The sequence below is a fragment of the Oncorhynchus clarkii genome, chromosome 27 (assembly GCF_045791955.1).
Source record: "Oncorhynchus clarkii lewisi isolate Uvic-CL-2024 chromosome 27, UVic_Ocla_1.0, whole genome shotgun sequence".
Classification (NCBI taxonomy): Eukaryota; Metazoa; Chordata; class Actinopteri; order Salmoniformes; family Salmonidae; genus Oncorhynchus; species Oncorhynchus clarkii.
The window spans coordinates 16,565,824-16,586,314 of NC_092173.1; the positions used below are offsets into that span (position 1 = coordinate 16,565,824).

The following is a 20,491-nucleotide window of genomic DNA, read 5'->3' on the forward strand; positions in this document are numbered from 1 at the left end:
AAGGTGTTGTGTATTTCGTGAAACAGTTCATTTTAATTCCATTTACATTTCAACAAAGAAATGCAAATGCAAAAACATGCATATTCGGAGATGTGTGTTACAGCTCTGTAATGAAAGCACTATAGAGAGAGCTAACCTGAGTCAGGCATGAGGACCTCGTCAATGAGGTGGATGACTCCGTTGGTGGTGACTATGTCTTTCTTCAGCACCATCTTGATACCGTTCACCGTCAGGCTTTCCCCATCACAGCCAATCTCAATATTGTGGCCCTCCAGGGTCTCAAAGGTCTGGCCGGACATGATGCCCTCTGAACACTGGACAGAGTTCAGCATGTGGAAGTTCAGCAGGGCTGGAGGAAGAGGATAGAGGATAGAGGAGAGGAGAGGAGAGGAGAGGAGAGGAGAGGAGAGGAGAGGAGAGGAGAGGAGAGGAGAGGAGAGGAGAGGAGAGGAGAGGAGAGGAGAGGAGAGGAGAGGAGAAAAGTGTTAATCGGACCCACAGACTCAGATACTTCTATATATACCGTTATTGATTAACAGCATTTTTTTATTATACATGACTGGCCCAGCATCCTGAGAAAATTTGAATGCATATACTGTACTAGCAAGGCATACCTTTTATCCTTAGTAACATAATAAAAGAATCCCCAAAAATCAGTCAGTTTAAGATAGTGACTTTTTGCATGGACTGCATCTCAATCCACCACATCCTTCTATGTCGGCCTTCCGCATCTGCGATGGAAGTTAGCCAAGCTACAGTTTGTCAGACCATGAGACATGCCCAAAATGTCAACTCAGTGGCCTTGTGGTTAGAGTGTCTGCCCTGAAATTGGAAAATTGTGAGTTCAATCCCTGGCTGGGTCATAACAAAGACAGTAAAACTGGGACCTGAGTGCTTCTTCCCTTGTCACTCAGTGTTAAGAAGATAGATTGGGGGTAAAGCCATGTGATGGACTAGCATCCTGTCTTGGGGATGTACTTGTACATCAAGCTGCCTCACACTACAGATCAGGAGATAGGCTCCTTCCCTATGAGCTGTTCCACTTGTGCAAAGCTACTTATTTACCCACAAAAGCTTCCCACTAGACTTGTCTGCAGTTGATAGTGCTGATCTGCCAACTTCTGTCTGTAGCATCTGATATTGGTATAGGTTTTTATACTTTCATACGCTCTGGCACCGTATCGGATTGTAGGAGCAAATCCATGGCTACCTAGTATTATGGCTTGTATTACATGTCTGGATGAATTTGACTGAGATTTGAAAATGAACATGAGTAGGCCAGTTGGCTGCTAGAAACAGAGGCGCCTTGCATCAGATTATGCCATTTCCAGCATGGCTTCAGAATAGCGAATGAATCACAGGTTGCGTGCCAAATGGCACCCTATTAGAGGTCCAATGTAGCCATTTTTATCAAAAAATATAATAATTTCTGGGTAAAAATGTAGTACCTTACTGTGATTGTTTTAAATTAAAATGGTCAAAAAGTAACAAAAATAGCTTCTTAGCAAACAGCAATTTCTAAAGCAAGAACTTTGCTAGGATTGTCTGGGAGTGGTTTGAGTGGGGAAAACCAAAATGTGCTGTTACTGGCAGAGAGGTTTGGAACTCTCTTTCTTATTGGTCCATTAACTAATTTACCGCATGGTGTTATCGCCATAGAAGGCCAAAACCTCCGATTTGTTTTGTTTAAATAATCCAGGCCGCAATGTGGCAGCAGCTTGTTTGTCTCATGCCTGCTGTAGATAATGTAAGCTAACTAGCAAGCTGTGCTCATGGGGTCATCACAAGTTATCACAGCCACAAAGTCGTAAACCCAACCTATTTCTACCAAAAAAATATTCTAAAAATGTGATTTTAAACCTAACCTTAACCCTAACGTTAACCACACTGCTAACCTTATGCCTAACCCTAAACTCAAATTATGACTAAAAAGCACATTTTTGTTTTCATACATTTTTACTCTATAGCCAATAATGACAACTGCGCTAATGTTGTTGTCTTATCCGGTGTCCTGTGTGAATTTAAGTATGCTCTCTCTAATTCTCTCTTTCTCTCGTTCTTTCTTTCTCTCTCTGGACCTGAGCCCTAGGATCATGCCTCAGGACTACCTGGCATGATGACTCCTTGCTGTCCCCAGTCCACCTGGCCGTGCTGCTGCTCCAGTTTCAACTGTTCTGCCTGCGGCTATGGAAACCTGACCTGTTCACCGGACGTGCTACCTGTACCAGACCTGCTGTTTTCAACTCTCTAGAGACAGCAGGAGCGGTAGAGATACTCTTAATGATCGGCTATGAAAAGCCAACTGACATTTACTCCTGAGGTGCTGACTTGTTGCACCCTCGACAACTACTGTGATTATTATTATTTGACCATGCTGGTCATTTATGAACATTTGAACATCTTGGCCATGTTCTGTTATAATCTCCACCCGCCACAGCCAGAAGAGGACTGGCCACCCCTCATAGCCTGGTTCCTCTCTAGGTTTCTGACCTAGGTTTTGGCCTTTCTAGGGAGTTTTTCCTAGCCACCGTGCTTCTACACCTGCATTGCTTGCTGTTTGGGGTTTTAGGCTGGGTTTCCGTACAGCACTTTGAGATATCAGCTGATGTAAGAAGGGCTATATAAATACATTTGATTTGATTTGATTTAGCTATGTTGTGCTAAATTGCGATGCTAACCGTTTAGCTAAAGTTAGCTAGGAAGCAAACTGGTACTGGAAGTATGGGATAATGGAGAATTCATTTAAATATTTCTTCATCATCTTGCTAGATTGCTAGCTTGGTAAAGCATTTAGTGTTGTGTACATTGTGCTGCACTTACCACCCCATTTGTTTCATGTGAAGTGTGTGTGACTGCATGGCTCAGTTAGCAAGTTAAAGTAAGCTAGCTAGCTAGCTAACTAATGAGCAGGTGCACAAACTGAACCTAACAAAAAAATCCTTCTTCATGCACAAGACACCTTAGCTGGAGGTAAAATATATAAAGACCTGCGATAGAAAAATGAGTCATGTGTCCGCGGCCTGCTATATAAAGCAGGCAGACAGGCATTGAGACATTCAGTTGCTGTTCACATGAACATTAGAATGGGCAAAATGAGTGACCTAAGCGACTTTGAGCATGGTACGATCGTCGGTGCCAGGCACGACAGTTCCAGTATCTCAGAAACGGTCTAGGGTTTACCGAGCATGGTGCGATTGTCGGTGCCAGGCACGACAGTTCCAGTATCTCAGAAACGGTCTAGGGTTTACCGAGCATGGTGCGATCGTCGGTGCCAGGCACGACAGTTCCAGTATCTCAGAAACGGTCTAGGGTTTACCGAGCATGGTGCGATCGTCGGTGCCAGGCACGCCAGTTCCAGTATCTCAGGAACGGTCTAGGGTTTACCGAGCATGGTGCGACAAACAGGCAAATAACGGCGCAGTACAACAGTGGTGTGAAGAACGACATCTCCTTGTCACCTTCGGTCCTTGTCACCGATAGGCTATTGCAGCAGACGACCACACTGGGTTCCAGTCCTATAAGCTAAAAACAAGAAGAAGCAGCTCCAGTGGGCACGCGATCACCAACACTGGACAGTCGAGGAGTGGCAAACATCACCTGGTCCTACGAATCCCGGTTCCTGTTGCATTATTCTGATTGAGGATTTGGCGTAAGCAGCTTGACCCATGGCCCCATCCTGGCTGGTGTCAACGATACAGGCTAGTGGCGTAGGCAATGTTTTCCTGGCACACGTTAAGTTGCTCAATTGGTATCAAGAGACCTTTCTATGCCCGAAGAATTCAGGCTGTTCTACATTTACATTTTAGTAATGTAGCAGACACTCTTATCCAGAGCGACTTATAGGAGAACTTAGGGTTAAGTGCCTTACTCAAGGGCACATCAACATATTTTTCACCTAGTTGGCGCATGGATTCGAACAAGCAACTTTTCGGTTACTGGCCCAATGCTCTTAATAACGCTTAACGCTCTAAATGAACCACTTAACCACTAGGGGGTTCAACCTGGTACTAGATGTGTGTACCTAATAAACTGGCCACCGCGTGTATATAAAACACAGGGACTACAAGTGCTCACACTTTTTGGACTACAAGTGCTCAACTTTTGACCAGATCCCTATGGGCCCTGGTCAAAAGAAATGCTCTAAATAGGGAATCGAGTTCCATTTGGGACGCAGCCTATGAAATTCAGGAGACCTGGAGATCCCTTAGATCTCATGGGTTCTGGTGTCGGGAGACTATTGAGTGCAGGGAGATTCCTGACTGTTTTACTGCCTTGTTTGACTCTGTTCGACTGTGTGTGAAGTTGTGTGATCTCATAGCTCAGGGAAGTCCTAGGACTAATATTAGGGATCATCACACCGCTGCCAACCCTCCTAATGCTCTGAACCTTCTGAACCTTTCCAGTCTCAACCCTCTGACTGGGGTGTGTCCCAAAATGGTACCCTATTAATAGTGCTCTACTGTTGACCATAGCCGTATGATCGAAGTAGGGAATAAGGTGCACTGCCTTTGGGACACAGGCAGAGCGGGGTGCTTCCTGCTTCCTGCCCTGTGGTGTTTAGAACAGTATGAACGATACCTCTTTGGAAATGTTTTGGAACAAGTGAGAGTGTTTTATTATTGTGTGCCACCCAGACATAAATTATAGAGTGACAGTAAATGTTTAGCTCTTTAATGTGTCAAATTATCAAAAAGCTTCACCATATGAAGGTTTATGTCTGAATAGCCATTATTTCGTAGCCCATCATCTGAAACTAGAGCTCTTTTGTTTTTCATTACTCACTCACACAACTGTGGTGAACGCTCAGTTTGCCAACTGTCTGAGAATTCAAAATCCACAGCTCAGACTGTAACTAGTCGGCTCCATCTGTTTAGAGTAGGAAAAGGCGCTTACATGTAAAAAGTCTGCGGTTACTCAGCCCTGCAAACATGGCGAGCGGGAACCATTGAGTTACTTTTCCTGCACTTTCATCTCATTAAACACGGATATGGCCTGAGTTTGGAGGTTTATATAAAGTCTATATGTCTCCCCTCTGCGTTACAGTACTCTCCTGGGAGCTGCTCTCTGTATTCATAGAAAACATTCCAGAGAGGTGATAGACCATTGAAGCCTGGCCCAGCGGTTTGGTTTACCTTGGAGGACACCCTTGTCACCCATCAGTCGTTGCAGCACATCCGAGTCCAGCTTGGCGAAGGCATCGTTGGTGGGGGCAAACAGGGTGTACTGGCCGGGCTGTCCCAGCTTGTCCAGCAGGCCTGAGGCCAGGGCCACATCCTGTAGTGAAAGAACACATTATATCCTCCATCATATCCTCCGTTAATACTGTGTGTGCCACCCTGTGTAAATCGAATAGAATGAAAACAAAAAGACGAGAAGGGGAAAGGAGACAAGAGGAGAACCATAATGAAGAAAAAGGTAGGAAAGGAAGTGAAAGGAATGGAAATGAAGGGGGAAGAAGAGAGGAGAGGAGAACAGAAGAAAATAAAACTTACACTGAGAGTGGTGAGGTCATCGTCAACCTCAATGACATCCTGGATGGTGTTGCTCACGCCAGTGATGACACGATCAATGACGTGCACCACTCCGTTGGTGGCAACCTGGTTGCCATGGATAATCCTGGCACAGTTCACCGTCACGATCTTCATACATAATAACACACCGCATAGGACATGCACAGCACAGTTAGTATCTGCACACATCACACAACAGCATACTGTCCTTAACTCTCCAATGTTCACACAACACACCCTTCAACAACTACCTGCACACAATAAAGCTTTAGCTCTCCATGATGTCAACTTTCCTATCTCATGGCATGGAAACTATCGGATTTCCAATACATTCCATGGACGCTGGTCAAATTAGTGCACTGCATGTGGAGTAGTGTGCCATTTGGGATGCAGAAGATGATGGTGTGTAGGTTTAGTGGGATGCTCACCCCGTTGGAGTAGTGGTTGATGTAGAGTCCCAGGTCGTTGTACATGGAGTCGACCACCAGGCCGTTCTTCAGGTCTTTGGTCTGTAGGCGTTTGTTAGCCATGTGGTAGTGCAGGGCGTTGTACAGCTCAATGTTCACGTTGCTCACCAACGCACTACGCACTTCCTGTTGAAGAAATGCAGAATAAAAAGGCTTAAGATAACATATATACTTAACACGAAGTGATGACAGCAACTGGCTGTAGGGTTCAGGTATATCAACCATTCTGGTGATTTATGTTGTAGCTCTTTTAAATGGTCACAATGCAAGCACTGAATGGTTTTGGTTTTGGAATAGTTACTTCTATCGCTGGTGGGTTCATTTTTTCAAGGTAATTTATCTGAATTACCTGGAATTTTCCAGCCGTAAGAGATGACACTTATCCTGACTTACCCCATCTAACAAGTCCCAAGCATCGTTGCTGGGAGCGAAGAAGGTGTATGACCCAGATCCCTCTATCTCCTCCCTTAGCTTGGAGATGTGAGAGTATTCCTGGGTGGAGATGGCCTTGACCAGGCCCAAGGTACCATACACATTGTCTATAGGGGCCACTGTGGAACAGGGAAGAGAAGGTACCATAATGACTACATCTCCCTACATACCAGGAGTGATCCCAAATGGCATCCTATACCCTATATAGTATATAGTGTACTACTTTTGATTAGAGCCCTAAAATATTGCAGTACATATGGAATAGAGTACCATTTGGGACACACACAAGCCTCATTAAAACAACTAACAACTATAAAGAACCCCAAAGACAGCCAGATGATGCTGAAAGGGAACATGTATGGGTAGGATGATGTGCCAGCTGAATCTTTATGTTGGTGTGGCGTTGTGACTCGTGCATTTTATGAGAAAATGTAATACCCATTGATTTGTCTTAGTTTAACCTCTTGTTGAACCTTTGAAGTACACTATAACATTAAGTGCACTACAAACTTGAGTACACTGCGTATCCTGTACCATATAACATTACATACACTGTAACCGACCGTAGCTACATACCTGCAGGGCATCCTTTCATTCCTTCCAGCTTCATGTAACCTGGACAGCACTCATACAGCACCGTCCTATAGCCATAGAGACACAGACACACCATGTTTAGGGTCAGATCACTCACACAGCACCATCCTACAGACAGAGACACAGACACACCATGTTTAGGGTCAGATCACTCATACAGCACCATCCTACAGACAGAGACACAGACACACCATGTTTAGGGTCAGATCACTCATACAGCACCATCCTACAGACAGAGACACAGACACCCCATGTTTAGGGTCAGATCACTCACACAGCACCGTCCTACAGACATAGAGACACAGACACACCATGTTTAGGGTCAGATCACTCATACAGCACCGTCCTACAGACAGAGACACAGACACACCATGTTTAGGGACAGATCACTCATACAGCACCGTCCTACAGACAGAGACACAGACACACCATGTTTAGGGACAGATCACTCATACAGCACCGTCCTACAGACATAGAGACACAGACACACCATGTTTAGGGACAGATCACTCATACAGCACCATCCTACAGACATAGAGACACAGACACACCATGTTTAGGGTCAGATCACTCACACAGCACCATCCTACAGACATAGAGACACAGACACACCATGTTTAGGGTCAGATCACTAACACAGCACCATCCTACAGACAGAGACACAGACACACCATGTTTAGGGTCAGATCACTCACACAGCACCATCCTACAGACATAGAGACACAGACACACCATGTTTAGGGTCAGATCACTCACACAGCACCGTCCTACAGACAGAGACACAGACACACCATGTTTAGGGTCAGATCACTCACACAGCACCATCCTACAGACAGAGACACAGACACCCCATGTTTAGGGTCAGATCACTCACACAGCACCGTCCTACAGACATAGAGACACAGACACACCATGTTTAGGGTCAGATCACTCATACAGCACCGTCCTACAGACAGAGACACAGACACACCATGTTTAGGGACAGATCACTCATACAGCACCGTCCTACAGACAGAGACACAGACACACCATGTTTAGGGACAGATCACTCATACAGCACCGTCCTACAGACATAGAGACACAGACACACCATGTTTAGGGACAGATCACTCATACAGCACCATCCTACAGACATAGAGACACAGACACACCATGTTTAGGGTCAGATCACTCACACAGCACCATCCTACAGACATATAGACACAGACACACCATGTTTAGGGACAGATCACTCATACAGCACCATCCTACAGACATAGAGACACAGACACACCATGTTTAGGGTCAGATCACTAACACAGCACCATCCTACAGACAGAGACACAGACACACCATGTTTAGGGTCAGATCACTCACACAGCACCATCCTACAGACATAGAGACACAGACACACCATGTTTAGGGACAGATCACTTACACAGCACCGTCCTACAGACAGAGACACAGACACACCATGTTTAGGGTCAGATCACTCACACAGCACCATCCTACAGACAGAGACACAGACACACCATGTTTAGGGTCAGATCACTCACACAGCACCATCCTACAGACATATAGACACAGACACACCATGTTTAGGGACAGATCACTCATACAGCACCATCCTACAGACATAGAGACACAGACACACCATGTTTAGGGTCAGATCACTAACACAGCACCATCCTACAGACAGAGACACAGACACACCATGTTTAGGGTCAGATCACTCACACAGCACCATCCTACAGACATAGAGACACAGACACACCATGTTTAGGGTCAGATCACTCACACAGCACCGTCCTACAGACAGAGACACAGACACACCATGTTTAGGGTCAGATCACTCACACAGCACCATCCTACAGACAGAGACACAGACACACCATGTTTAGGGTCAGATCACTCACACAGCACCATCCTACAGACAGAGACACAGACACACCATGTTTAGGGTCAGATCACTCACACAGCACCATCCTACAGACAGAGACCAAATTTAGAGACAACACATGTACACGTCACATTTTAGAGACAGAGACAACACACAGAGATACACCATAAACAGCACTGTCCAACAGACAACATAGGGACACAAACGTTAGAGACAGAGAGGAGGGAGGGATGGAGACATCCCACAGATCACGCTTTAGAGACAGAGACGACACACAGACGGACAGATCACGAGCTAGAGAAAGAGACATACCCTATCCTCTGTTTAAATATTCAGAGTCGGGGTACATAAACAGTGATCACCACATCCCATGTAATTAGAGTGTTCTAGAACTTATTTCAGAACATCAGAGCACATCGTATATTTATCCTGGAGTTCATCCTACAGTATTTCAGCTGAATCATCACTAATGTCTGTACTGAAAGGCTGTTTCATGCTCCTGTGTGTGTGTGTGTGTGTGTGTGTGTGTGTGTGTGTGTGTGTGTGTGTGTGTGTGTGTGTGTGTGTGTGTGTGTGTGTGTGTGTGTGTGTGTGTGTGTGTGGTCAGTTGTTTCCACATGGTCCTCATCATCTGTTTTATTAACCATAGGGCTTTGTGGTCCCAGGGCCCAGGCCAGCACGCCTCCAGGGTAACGCTACCACATTGTATACTGTGGATACATAAACTGTCTGCCTCCCGAACGGCACCCTAGTCCATATATAATGCACTTTGTAGGGAATAGGGTGTCATTTACCAAGGACCCTGCCCCTTTGAAGCTAAACAAACAATTATTCTAGCCCTCTAGTCCATGATTTAGCCTTGTTTAACCTCTAAGACATTATGTTTTGGGTCTTGAAATCAAATCTGTAAGCAGTTGACAACCTTGGTTAGGAAATTGAACTTTTCAACTCCTGCATATGCCACAAACTGTTGAATGGGCTATGTGTAAACTGTAACAGACTAGCTCATTAGAAATGACTAATGGGGGAGGAATGATTTGAGGAAATGGCACTGTAATCTTTAATCTAAATCAAACAGCTTTGAACAGCAGTCGTAATCACAGGGACACAAAAACAGATCAGGCCTCTTTAATTAAACCCCATGACATTGCAATCCAGCTAACAACAAGCATTCCCACAACTTTAGAGAACGTTCCCTTGGGAGTCTCATTGGGTCATTAACTAACATTTCCATAGGAATTTTCCTGTGATATGCAAGATATTGTTTCCAAGAGACCATTCCATTAACCCTTTACAGCAGCATTTCCCCAGGACCCCAAGGGGTGCACGTTTTGTTTTTACCCTAACACTACACAGCTGATTCAAATGATCAAAGCTTGATGATTAGTTGATTACTTGAATCCGCTGTGTAGTGCTAGTGCAAAAAACTAAATGTGCACCCCTTGGGTAAGAGAAACCCTGCTCTAGAGTCTAAGCCCTGTCTAAGACTCCTTAAGGTATATAATTTAAACAAATAGATTTAATGAAACATTGAATTTGGCATTACTACTATTAGCCAAAAGAAACACATTGAATAACAGATTCACTACATGGAACAACATATAGCCCCCCAAAATCAAAGGAAATTTGTTCTGAAGTGTCTATCTTATATCTGAGAGATATAAGAAAGATCAGGAAACTATTTTTTAAAAATCTACATGTATTTAACCCCTTATTTTAGGCACTAAACTATCTCCATATATATATTGAACAATAATATAAATGCAACATGCACCAATTTCAAAGATTTTACTGAGTTACAGTTCATATGAAGAAATCAGTCAACTGAAATAAATTAAATAGGCCCCAATCTATGGATTTCACATGGGAATGCAGATATGCATCTGTTGGTCACAGATACCTTAAAAAAAGTATGGGCGTGGATCAGAGCATCCCAAACATGCTCAATGGGTGACATGTCTGGTGAGAATGCAGGCCATGGAAAAACTGGGACATTTTCGGCTTCCATGAATTGCGTACAATCCTTGTGACATGGGGCCGTGCATTATCATGCTGAAACATGAGGTGATGGATGACACGACAAAGGGCCTTAGGATCTGGTCACGGTATCTGCATTTAAATTTCCATCAATAAAATGCAATTGTAGCCTCCCTGGTGGCGCAGTGGTTAAGGGTGCTGTACTGCAGCGCCAGCTGTGCCACCAGAGACTCTGGGTTCGCGCCCAGCCTCTGTCGTAACCGACGAGGTCCGTGGTGTGACGTACAATTGGCCTAGCGTTGTCCGGGTTAGGGAGGGTTTGGCCGCACCAGCGACTCCTGTGGCGGGCCGGGCGCAGTGCACGCTAACCAAGGTTGCCAGGTGCACGGTGTTTCCTCCGACACATTGGTGCGGCTGGCTTCTGGGTTGGATGTGCGCTGTGTTAAGAAGCAGTGCGGCTTGGTTGGGTTGTGTATCGTAGGCTACACATGGGGTTCGCATGACTTTCAACCCGAGCCTGTACGGGAGTTGTAGCGATGAGACAAGATAGTAGCTACTAAACAATTGGATACCACGAAAAAGGGGTACATATTTTTTTTTTAAATGCAATTGTGTTCATTTTCCATAGTTTATGCCTGCCCATCCCACCTCCACAATTGGACACTCGGTTCACAACATTGACATCAGCAAACCACTAGCCCACACGACACCACACATGTGGTCAGCAGATGTGAGGCCGGTTGAATGCACTGCCAAATTCTCGAAAACAAAGTTGGAGGTGGCTTATGGTAGAGAAATTAACATTCAATTCTCTGGCAACAGCTCTGGTGGACATTCCTGCAGTCAGCATGCCAATTATAATCTATCAAAACTTGAGACATATGTGGCATTGTGTTGTGTGACAAAACTGCAGATTTTAGAGTGGGCTTTTATTGTCCCCCGCACAAGGTGCACCTGTGTAATGATCATGCTTTTAATCAGCTTCTTGATACAGTTGAAGTCGGAAGTTTACATACACCTTAGCCAAATACATTTAAACTCAGTTTTTCACAATTCCTGACATTTAATCCTTGTAAAAATTCCCTGTCTTAGGTCAGTTAGGATCGCCACTTTATTTTAAGAATGTGAAATGTCAGAATAATCGTAGAGAGAATAATTTATTTCAGCTTTTGTTTCTTTCATCACATTCCCAGTGGGTCAGAAGTTTACATGCACTCAATTAGTATTTGGTAGCATTGCCTTTAAATTGTTGAACTTGGGTCAAACATTTCGCATAGCCTTCCACAAGCTTCCCACAATAAGTTGGGTGAATTTTGGCCCATTTCTCCTGACAGAGCTGGTGTAACTGTGTCAGGTTTGTAGGCCTCCTTGTTTGTGCACGCTTTTTCAGATCTGCCCACAAATGTTCTATATGATTAAGGTCAGGGCTTTGTGATGGCCACTCATACATACCTTGACTTTGTTGTCCTTAAGCCATTTTGCCACTTTGGAAGTATGCTTGGGGTCATTGTCCATTGGGAAGATCCATTTGCGACCAAGCTTTAACTTCCTGACTGATACTTGAGATGTTGCTTCAATATATCCAAATAATCTTCCATCCTCATGATGCCATCTATTTTGTGAAGTGCCCCAGTCCCTCCTGCAGCAAAGTACCCCACAACATGATGCTGACACCCCCGTGCTTCACGGTTGGGATGGTGTTCTTCAGCTTGCAAGCCTCCACCTTTTTCCTCCAAGCATAACGATGGCCATTATGGCCAAGCAGTTCTATTTTTTTTTTCATCAGACCAGAGAACATTTCTCCAAAAAGTATGATCTTTGTCCCCATGTGCAGTTGCAAGCCGTAGTGTGGCTTTTTTATGGCGGTTTTGATCAGTGGCTTCTTCCTTGCTGAGCGGCCTTTCAGGTTATGTCGATATAGGATTCATTTTACTGTGGATATAGATACTTTTGTACCTGTTTCCTCCAGCATCTTTACAAGGTCCTTTGCTGTTGTTCTGGGATAGATTTGCATTTTTCGCACCAAAGTACATTCATCTCTAGGAGACAGAACACATCTCCTTCCTGAGCGGTATGACGGCTGCGTGGTCCAATGGTGTTTATACTTGCGTACTATTGTTTGTACAGATGAACGTGGTACGTTCAGGCGTCTGGAAATTGCTCCCAAGGATGAACCAGACTTGTGGAGGTCTACAATTTTTTGAGGTCTTGGCTGTTTTCCTTTGATTTTCCCATGATGTCAAGCAAAGAGGCACTGAGTTTGAAGGTAGGCCTTGAAATACATCCACAGGTACACCTCCAATTGACTCAAATGATGTCAATTAGCCTATCAGAAGCTTCTAAAGCCATGACATAATTTTATGGAATGTTCCAAGCTGTTTAAAGGCACAGTCAATTTAGTGTTTGTAAACTTCTGACCCACTGGAATTGTGATACAGTGAATTATAAGTGAAATAATCTGTCTGTAAACAATTGTTGGAAAAATAACTTGTGTCATGCACAAAGTAGATGTCCTAACCGACTTGCCAAAACTATAGTTTGTTAACAAGACATTTGTGGAGTGGTTGAAAAACATGTTTTAATGACTTCTACCTAAGTGTATGTAAACTTCCGACTTCAACTGTATGCCACACCTGTGAGGTGTTTGGATTTTCTTGGCAAAGAAGAAATGCTCATTAACAGATCTCTAAACAACTTTGGGCACAACATTTGAGAAAAATAAGCTTTTTGTGCATTTGGAACATTTCTGGGATATTTTATTTCAGCTCATGAAACATGGGACCAACACTTTACATGTTGTGTTTATATTTTTGTTCAGTGTACTTCCATCCATCCATTCAAACTTGTACTGGGGACCTTCAGATCAGTCTTGTGAGGCTTGTGGGCGTGGTTCCAAAAGGGTTCTTCGGCTGTCCCCATAGGAAAACCCTTTTGGGTTCCATGTAGAACCCTCTGTGGAAAGGGTTCTACATGGATCCAAAATGTGTTCTTTTTTTTAATATATTTTTTTACATTTATTTAACTAGGCAAGTCAGTTAAGAACAAATTCTTATTTTCAATGACGGCCTAGGAACGGTGGGTTACCTTCCTTGTTCAGGGGCAGAACGACAGATTTGTACCTTGTCAGCTTGAGGATTCAAACTTGCAACCTTTACGGTTACTAGCCCAACGCTCTAACCACTAGGCTATCCTGCCGCCCAAAGGGTTCTCCTATGGGAACAGTCAAAGAATCCTTTTAGGTTCTAGATAGCACCTTTTTTTCTACGAGTGTAGATTAAACAGACAGATTTTGATGAGGATTTAAAAAAAAATATGATTAGAATTCCACATGCCGAACTTTGTATGTTTGGGGGGACGTCTCGGGGGACGTTGAAGGAATATTTTCACAAACCACAGAAATATAGACACGTGAATGTTCTTGCAACGTTCCCATAAAACGTGTCTAGAACATGAATATCCGATATTCTGAGCACATGGCAACCATATTCTGTGTACGTTTGGTAGGACGTTGATGGAACATTCTCCGAACCCTAAAAAAACTGGACACATGAATGTTCTTGCAACATCCAATGACTCATGTTTAGAACATTAATATTGTGCATTCTGAGAACATGGTAACCACGTTATGGGCATTTTCTGTTTTCTGTCTCCTAACTAATGCCAAAACATGCTAAAAAATGTTCTCAGAAGGTTTTTGCTAACATAGATAGAATGTTCCCCTAACTAATGGAAAACTGGACACTCAAACATTATGGCAACATTACGTGTAACATTACAAAACCCTTTTCTCTCCCTAGAATTGTAGAACTGTATCAAAGACTGATGCTTTCAGACTTGGGTTGTGTCCCATTTGGCACCCTATATCTCGTCCACCCAGCCTGCCGTCTCTCTAGCAATTGAGCCTGGGGACAAGGTTAGATGTTTTGTGACTTGTACCAACATGTGACGTGAAGTCCTGTTTAATCTAATTGAATGGGAACAGGACAGGACACCATAGCTATAAATGACTACAAATAATTATAAGATATAAAGAAGGGGAAATCCAACCTGCAGCTGTTATAAAGGGACTTATCCTGTAGATCATGTCTGAGCGTGTGTGTGTGTGTGTGTGTGAGAGAGAGAGTCTGTGTGTGCACGTCTTTGAGCGTACAGTAAAAGTCTGATTTATCCACTCAGAGAAACCGCGTCACTACTCTTCATCTCTGTCTTTAGCGGTAATCAGCTCCTACTGTATATAGGTATTTAAACTGTAAACAGTACCACATGGGCACAAAGTTGGCATCAGAGTTTAATTAATTAATTATAAGCAGAGCCCTTCCAGCTCTGTTGGATTTAATAGACAAAAACCATAGAATGACACTATCTGACTCCTGAATGGCACCCTACTCTTTATATAGTGCACTACTTTTGACCAGAACCCTATGGGCATTGATCAAAGTAGTGCACTACAAAGGGAAAAGGGTGCTATTTGGGACGCAGACTAGCTAGACAATTTCATAATCCCACACCTCATGAACCATGACATGACTCATTAAAGCAGAACAATGATGCTTCAGTTTGTGCAGAGCCAGCGGTACTGTTGAGAGAGGAGAACTCACAGACCTTGCTTTATGATATGCCAGTAAATGCCCCAGGGTGTATTCTACTGTTTAAGCCTTTTCTGAGCTAGAGACAAACGTGAGGCAGCTTGATGTACAAATACACTCCTGGACAGCAAACTATTCCACTGTTTTCGGCTGCAGAAATTCTAAACCACGACAACAAATCAGCAAATGCTGAATATACAAATAATAACGATAGATGAAGTAGGCTAGAGTGGGAGATACATGTCCAGTTTAATATGGACCAGACTGAATTGTGAAACTGAAATGTCTAGTGTGGTGAAACCCACTTCTCTAAAGAAAGCTTTATGCTTTCTGAACCCTTCCACTGGTCACACACCGGTTGAATCAACATTCTTTCCAAGTTATTTTAACAAAATTTGACGTTGAATTGACCTTTGTGCCCAGTGAGCTCACCCTGCATGATGCTGAACCTAGGTAACTCACTAACACATGTCTGGATGATGGAAGGGGATTTAGTTTCTTTTCTCCAGAGTAATGGTTTATGGTTGCTGGTTGTTCAGTCTGTGGTGGCTTGGAACTTAAGTCCAGCTGTGCTTCTTCATCAGTGGTCCCCCTGGGACGTCTGCAAACCAGAAAAACATTTCCACATGTTCTCCATGTTCCAGTGGTAGCTGGGTCCATAATAGGACAAGACAGCATTGTCTAAATCAACAGAGTTTGACTGAAGAGAGAGGGGTCGAGGGCAGGATGGAGTGAGGTTTACAGTGGCTTGTTTCCTTCAGAGCGACAGACGATGAGGCTACAGTGTGGTTGGGTGTTCAGGGCTGTCATCCACGGCTCATCCCTCAAATACACATGCATGCAAACGCGCACACACAGAGCTGACAGAAACAGAGCAGATCAAGGCCTGCTGTACGATGAGAAGGGCTACGTCCCAAATGGCACCCTATTTTCTATATAACGCATCATTTTGACCAGGGCCCATAGGGGCCCATAGGGCTCTGGTCAAAAGTATTGCACTATATAGAACAGAGGTATTCAACTCTTACCCTGATTATTAATTGCATCCACCTGGTGTCCCAACTCTAAATCCCTTCCTGATTAGAGGGCAACTATGAAAAGAACGCAGAGTAACTGGCTTTGAGGCCCAGAGTTGAGTTTGAGGGACTCGGGTGCCAATAGGGATGCAGATGAGGAAAGAAAAGGCCATGGCTCATTGCTGCCATAGTTGTCTTCCTTGAACTTAGCCCCTGGAAACACAGAGAAGAAGAGGAGTGGGGAGTCGAGCCAGGCATGAGATCACACATGCCCTGATGAGGCACAGTCAGCAAAACCTCTCCACTCTCCCACGCACATACAGGAGAACCAAGACTCCCTCTGGCCTGGCCTCGGAGTTGGAAACTTCCCTCTGTCTGGTCAGCAGTTTTAATTTATGCTGGAGATCTCTGTATGTCAGCCAGCCAAACCAATACTACTGTAGTACTGGCATGTGGTCACAGGAGAAAACTGTGCTGTTTCCAAAACACATATCATTACTAATGAGAAGGGCCAGTTGTTTTGGTAGTTTTTTGTGGGTGTTATCTATCCAGCATTATCCATTAGGTTTGCTGCAGATAGAAAATGTCAGGACATGTTATTTAATTGAAACAAGATGTCTCCAATCAATCAATTACTCAATAAATGTCTGACTGTGCGTGAATGTTTGCTGGGGGGATCGCATAAGCCAGGGAAGCGTAGCTCTACGAATCTTAATTGCACAAAATCTGTTATTTGACAGGCAATACTATTTTTAGATCAGTGATTCAACACCTCAATTTGCTCAAGCTGATCCTCTCCAACACACTCAGAAGTTACAGCTTAAAATGGGTCAATTATGGGGCAGTTTAAGGGAACAGTCAATGGAACCAACCATGGAATCCAACACATTAACCATTCCACCAAGAGGTTTGGACCTGTTAGTGTAACATTTAAGGTGTTGGCTTGACAGTCGCTGGACCAGGGTTTGACAAAGCCTATCATTTGGGAGGGAATTATATTTGTAGATCAGTGATTCTGCACATCACCTTGCTCAAGCTGGTTGTGTCCAATAGACTCAGAAGTTGTTAGGGGCAGTTTAAGGTGAGAGTTAATTGAAAACAACCATGGTAGTATGTTGTAGCCCCAACCGGGAATCGAACCCAGATCCAACAACGGTTTCATTGACTCTCCCCTTAAACTGCCCCTAATTTACCTATTTTTAGCTACCACTTCTAAGGGGTGGAGGTTTTAAAAAAATGAAGATTACAATGTTCTGTGCCTCCTGATGGTGGATACTGTGGTTTGATTGATTCCATAGAAAGAATAGACAGACAAGTAATTCAATAATTCCTCATCAACATAGATCACATTCTTTGGCTGTATGTCAGTGTTGCAGGGCATTCCTGGAATAGAGCGATACTCAGCATCCAAGAGAATAGAACACTATTCAGCATACATACAACACTACTCGGCAACCAACAACATAAAACACTACTCAGCATCCATGCGCATAGCTAGCATAGAACACTACTCATGTTCCAGGAGCATAGAACACTACTCAGGATCCAGGAGCATAGAACACTCCTCAGCATCCAGGAGCATAGAACACTACTCATGTTCCAGGAGCATAGAACACTACTCAGGATCCAGGAGAATAGAACACTACTCAGGATCCAGGAGCATAGAACACTACTCAACATCCAGGAGCATAGAACACTACTCAGCATTCAGGAGCATAGAACACTACTCAACATCCAGGAGCATAGAACACTACTCAGGATCCAGGAGCATAGAACACTACTCAGGATCCAGGAGAATAGAACACTACTCAGCATCCAGGAGCATAGAACACTACTCAGGATCCTGGAGCATAGAACACTACTCAACATCCAGGAGCATAGAACACTACTCAACATCCAGGAGCATAGAACACTACTCAACATCCAGGAGCATAGAACACTACTCAACATCCAGGAGCATGGAACACTACTCAGCATCCAGGCGCATAGCTAGCATAGAACACTACTCAGGATCCAGGAGCATAGAACACTACTCATGGTCCAGGAGCATAGAACACTACTTAGGATCCAGGAGAATAGAACACTACTCAGGATCCAGGAGCATAGAACACTACTCAACATCCAGGAGCATAGAACACTACTCAACATCCAGGAGCATAGAACACTACTCAACATCCAGGAGCATAGAACACTACTCAACATCCAGGAGCATGGAACACTACTCAGCATCCAGGCGCATAGCTAGCATAGAACACTATTCAGGATCCAGGAGCATAGAACATTACTCATGGTCCAGGAGCATAGAACACTACTTAGGATCCAGGAGAATAGAACACTACTCAGGATCCAGGAGCATAGAACACTAATCAGAATCCAGGAGCATAGAACACTACTCAGGATCCAGGAGCATAGAACACTACTCAGGATCCAAGGGCATAGATAGCATATAACACTACTCAGGATCCAGGAGCATAGAACACTACTCAGGACCCAGGAGAATAGAACACTACTCAGCATCCAGGAGCATAGAACACTACTCAGGATCCAGGAGCATAGAACACTACTCAACATCCAGGAGCATAGAACACTACTCAACATCCAGGAGCATAGAACACTACTCAACATCCAGGAGCATGGAACACTACTCAGCATCCAGGCGCATAGCTAGCATAGAACACTACTCAGGATCCAGGAGCATAGAACACTACTCATGGTCCAGGAGCATAGAACACTACTTAGGATCCAGGAGAATAGAACACTACTCAGGATCCAGGAGCATAGAACACTACTCAGGATCCAGGAGCATAGAACACTACTCAGGATCCAGGAGCATAGAACACTACTCAGGATCCAAGGGCATAGATAGCATAGAACACTACTCAGGATCCAGGAGCATAGAACACTACTCATGGTCCAGGAGCATATAACACTACTCAGCATCCAGGAGCATAGAACACTACTCAGGATCCAGGAGCATAGAACACTACTCAACATCCAGGAGCATAGAACACTACTCAACATCCAGGAGCATAGAACACTACTCAACATCCAGGAGCATAGAACACTACTCAACATCCAGGAGCATGGAACACTACTCAGCATCCAGGCGCATAGCTAGCATAGAACACTACTCATGTTCCAGGAGCATAGAACACTACTCAGGATCCAGGAGCATAGAACACTCCTCAGCATCCAGGAGCATTGAACACTACTCAGCATCCAGGTGCATAGCTAGCATAGAACACTACTCAGGATCCAGGAGCATAGAACACTACTCAGGATCCAGGAGAATAGAACACTACTCAGCATCCAGGAGCATAGAACACTACTCAGGATCCAGGAGCATAGAACACTACTCAGGATCCAAGGGCATAGATAGCATAGAACACTACTCAGGATCCAGGAGCATAGAACACTACTCAGGATCCAGGAGCACAGAACACTACTCAGGATCCAGGAGCATAGCACACTACTCAGGATCCAGGAGTATAGAATACGACTCAGGATCCAGGAGCATAGAACACTACTCAGGATCCAGGAGAATAGAACACTACTCAGGATCCAGGAGCATAGAATACTACTTAGCATCCAGGAGAATAGAACACTACTCAGGATCCAGGAGCATAGAATACTACTTAGGATCCAGGAGCATAGAACACTACTCAGGATCCAGGAGAATAGAACACTACTCAGGATCCAGGAGCATAGAATACTACTTAGGATCCAGGAGAATAGAACACTACTCAGGATCCAGGAGCATAGAACACTACTTAGGATCCAGGAGAATAGAACACTACTCAGGATCCAGGAGCATAGAACACTACTCAGGATCCAAGGGCATAGATAGCATAGAACACTACTCAGGATCCAGGAGAATAGAACATTACTCAGGATCCAGGAGCATAGAACAATACTCAACATCCAGGAGCATAGAACACTACTCAACATCCAGGAGCATAGAACACTACTCAACATCCAGGAGCATGGAACACTACTCAGCATCCAGGCGCATAGCTAGCATAGAACACTA

General features: G+C 44.2%; 1 protein-coding gene across 2 annotated transcripts in view; it reads right to left on the reverse strand.

Moving 5' to 3' along the window:
- The window catches only part of LOC139385949 (periostin-like), a 43,111-nt gene that overhangs the window by 16,205 nt on the left and 6,415 nt on the right, over window positions 1-20,491 (reverse strand). For both annotated transcript variants that reach the window (XR_011628993.1, XM_071131258.1), the window contains exons 3-8: window positions 6,986-7,050; window positions 6,371-6,528; window positions 5,939-6,103; window positions 5,493-5,639; window positions 5,133-5,274; window positions 137-349 (exon numbers count right to left, since the gene is read on the reverse strand). Coding sequence is in view for 1 of the 2 variants with exons in the window: in XM_071131258.1 (XP_070987359.1) it covers window positions 137-349; window positions 5,133-5,274; window positions 5,493-5,639; window positions 5,939-6,103; window positions 6,371-6,528; window positions 6,986-7,050 (890 nt within the window). In the remaining variant the exon portion in view is untranslated. The remainder of the gene's footprint in view (window positions 1-136; window positions 350-5,132; window positions 5,275-5,492; window positions 5,640-5,938; window positions 6,104-6,370; window positions 6,529-6,985; window positions 7,051-20,491) is intronic.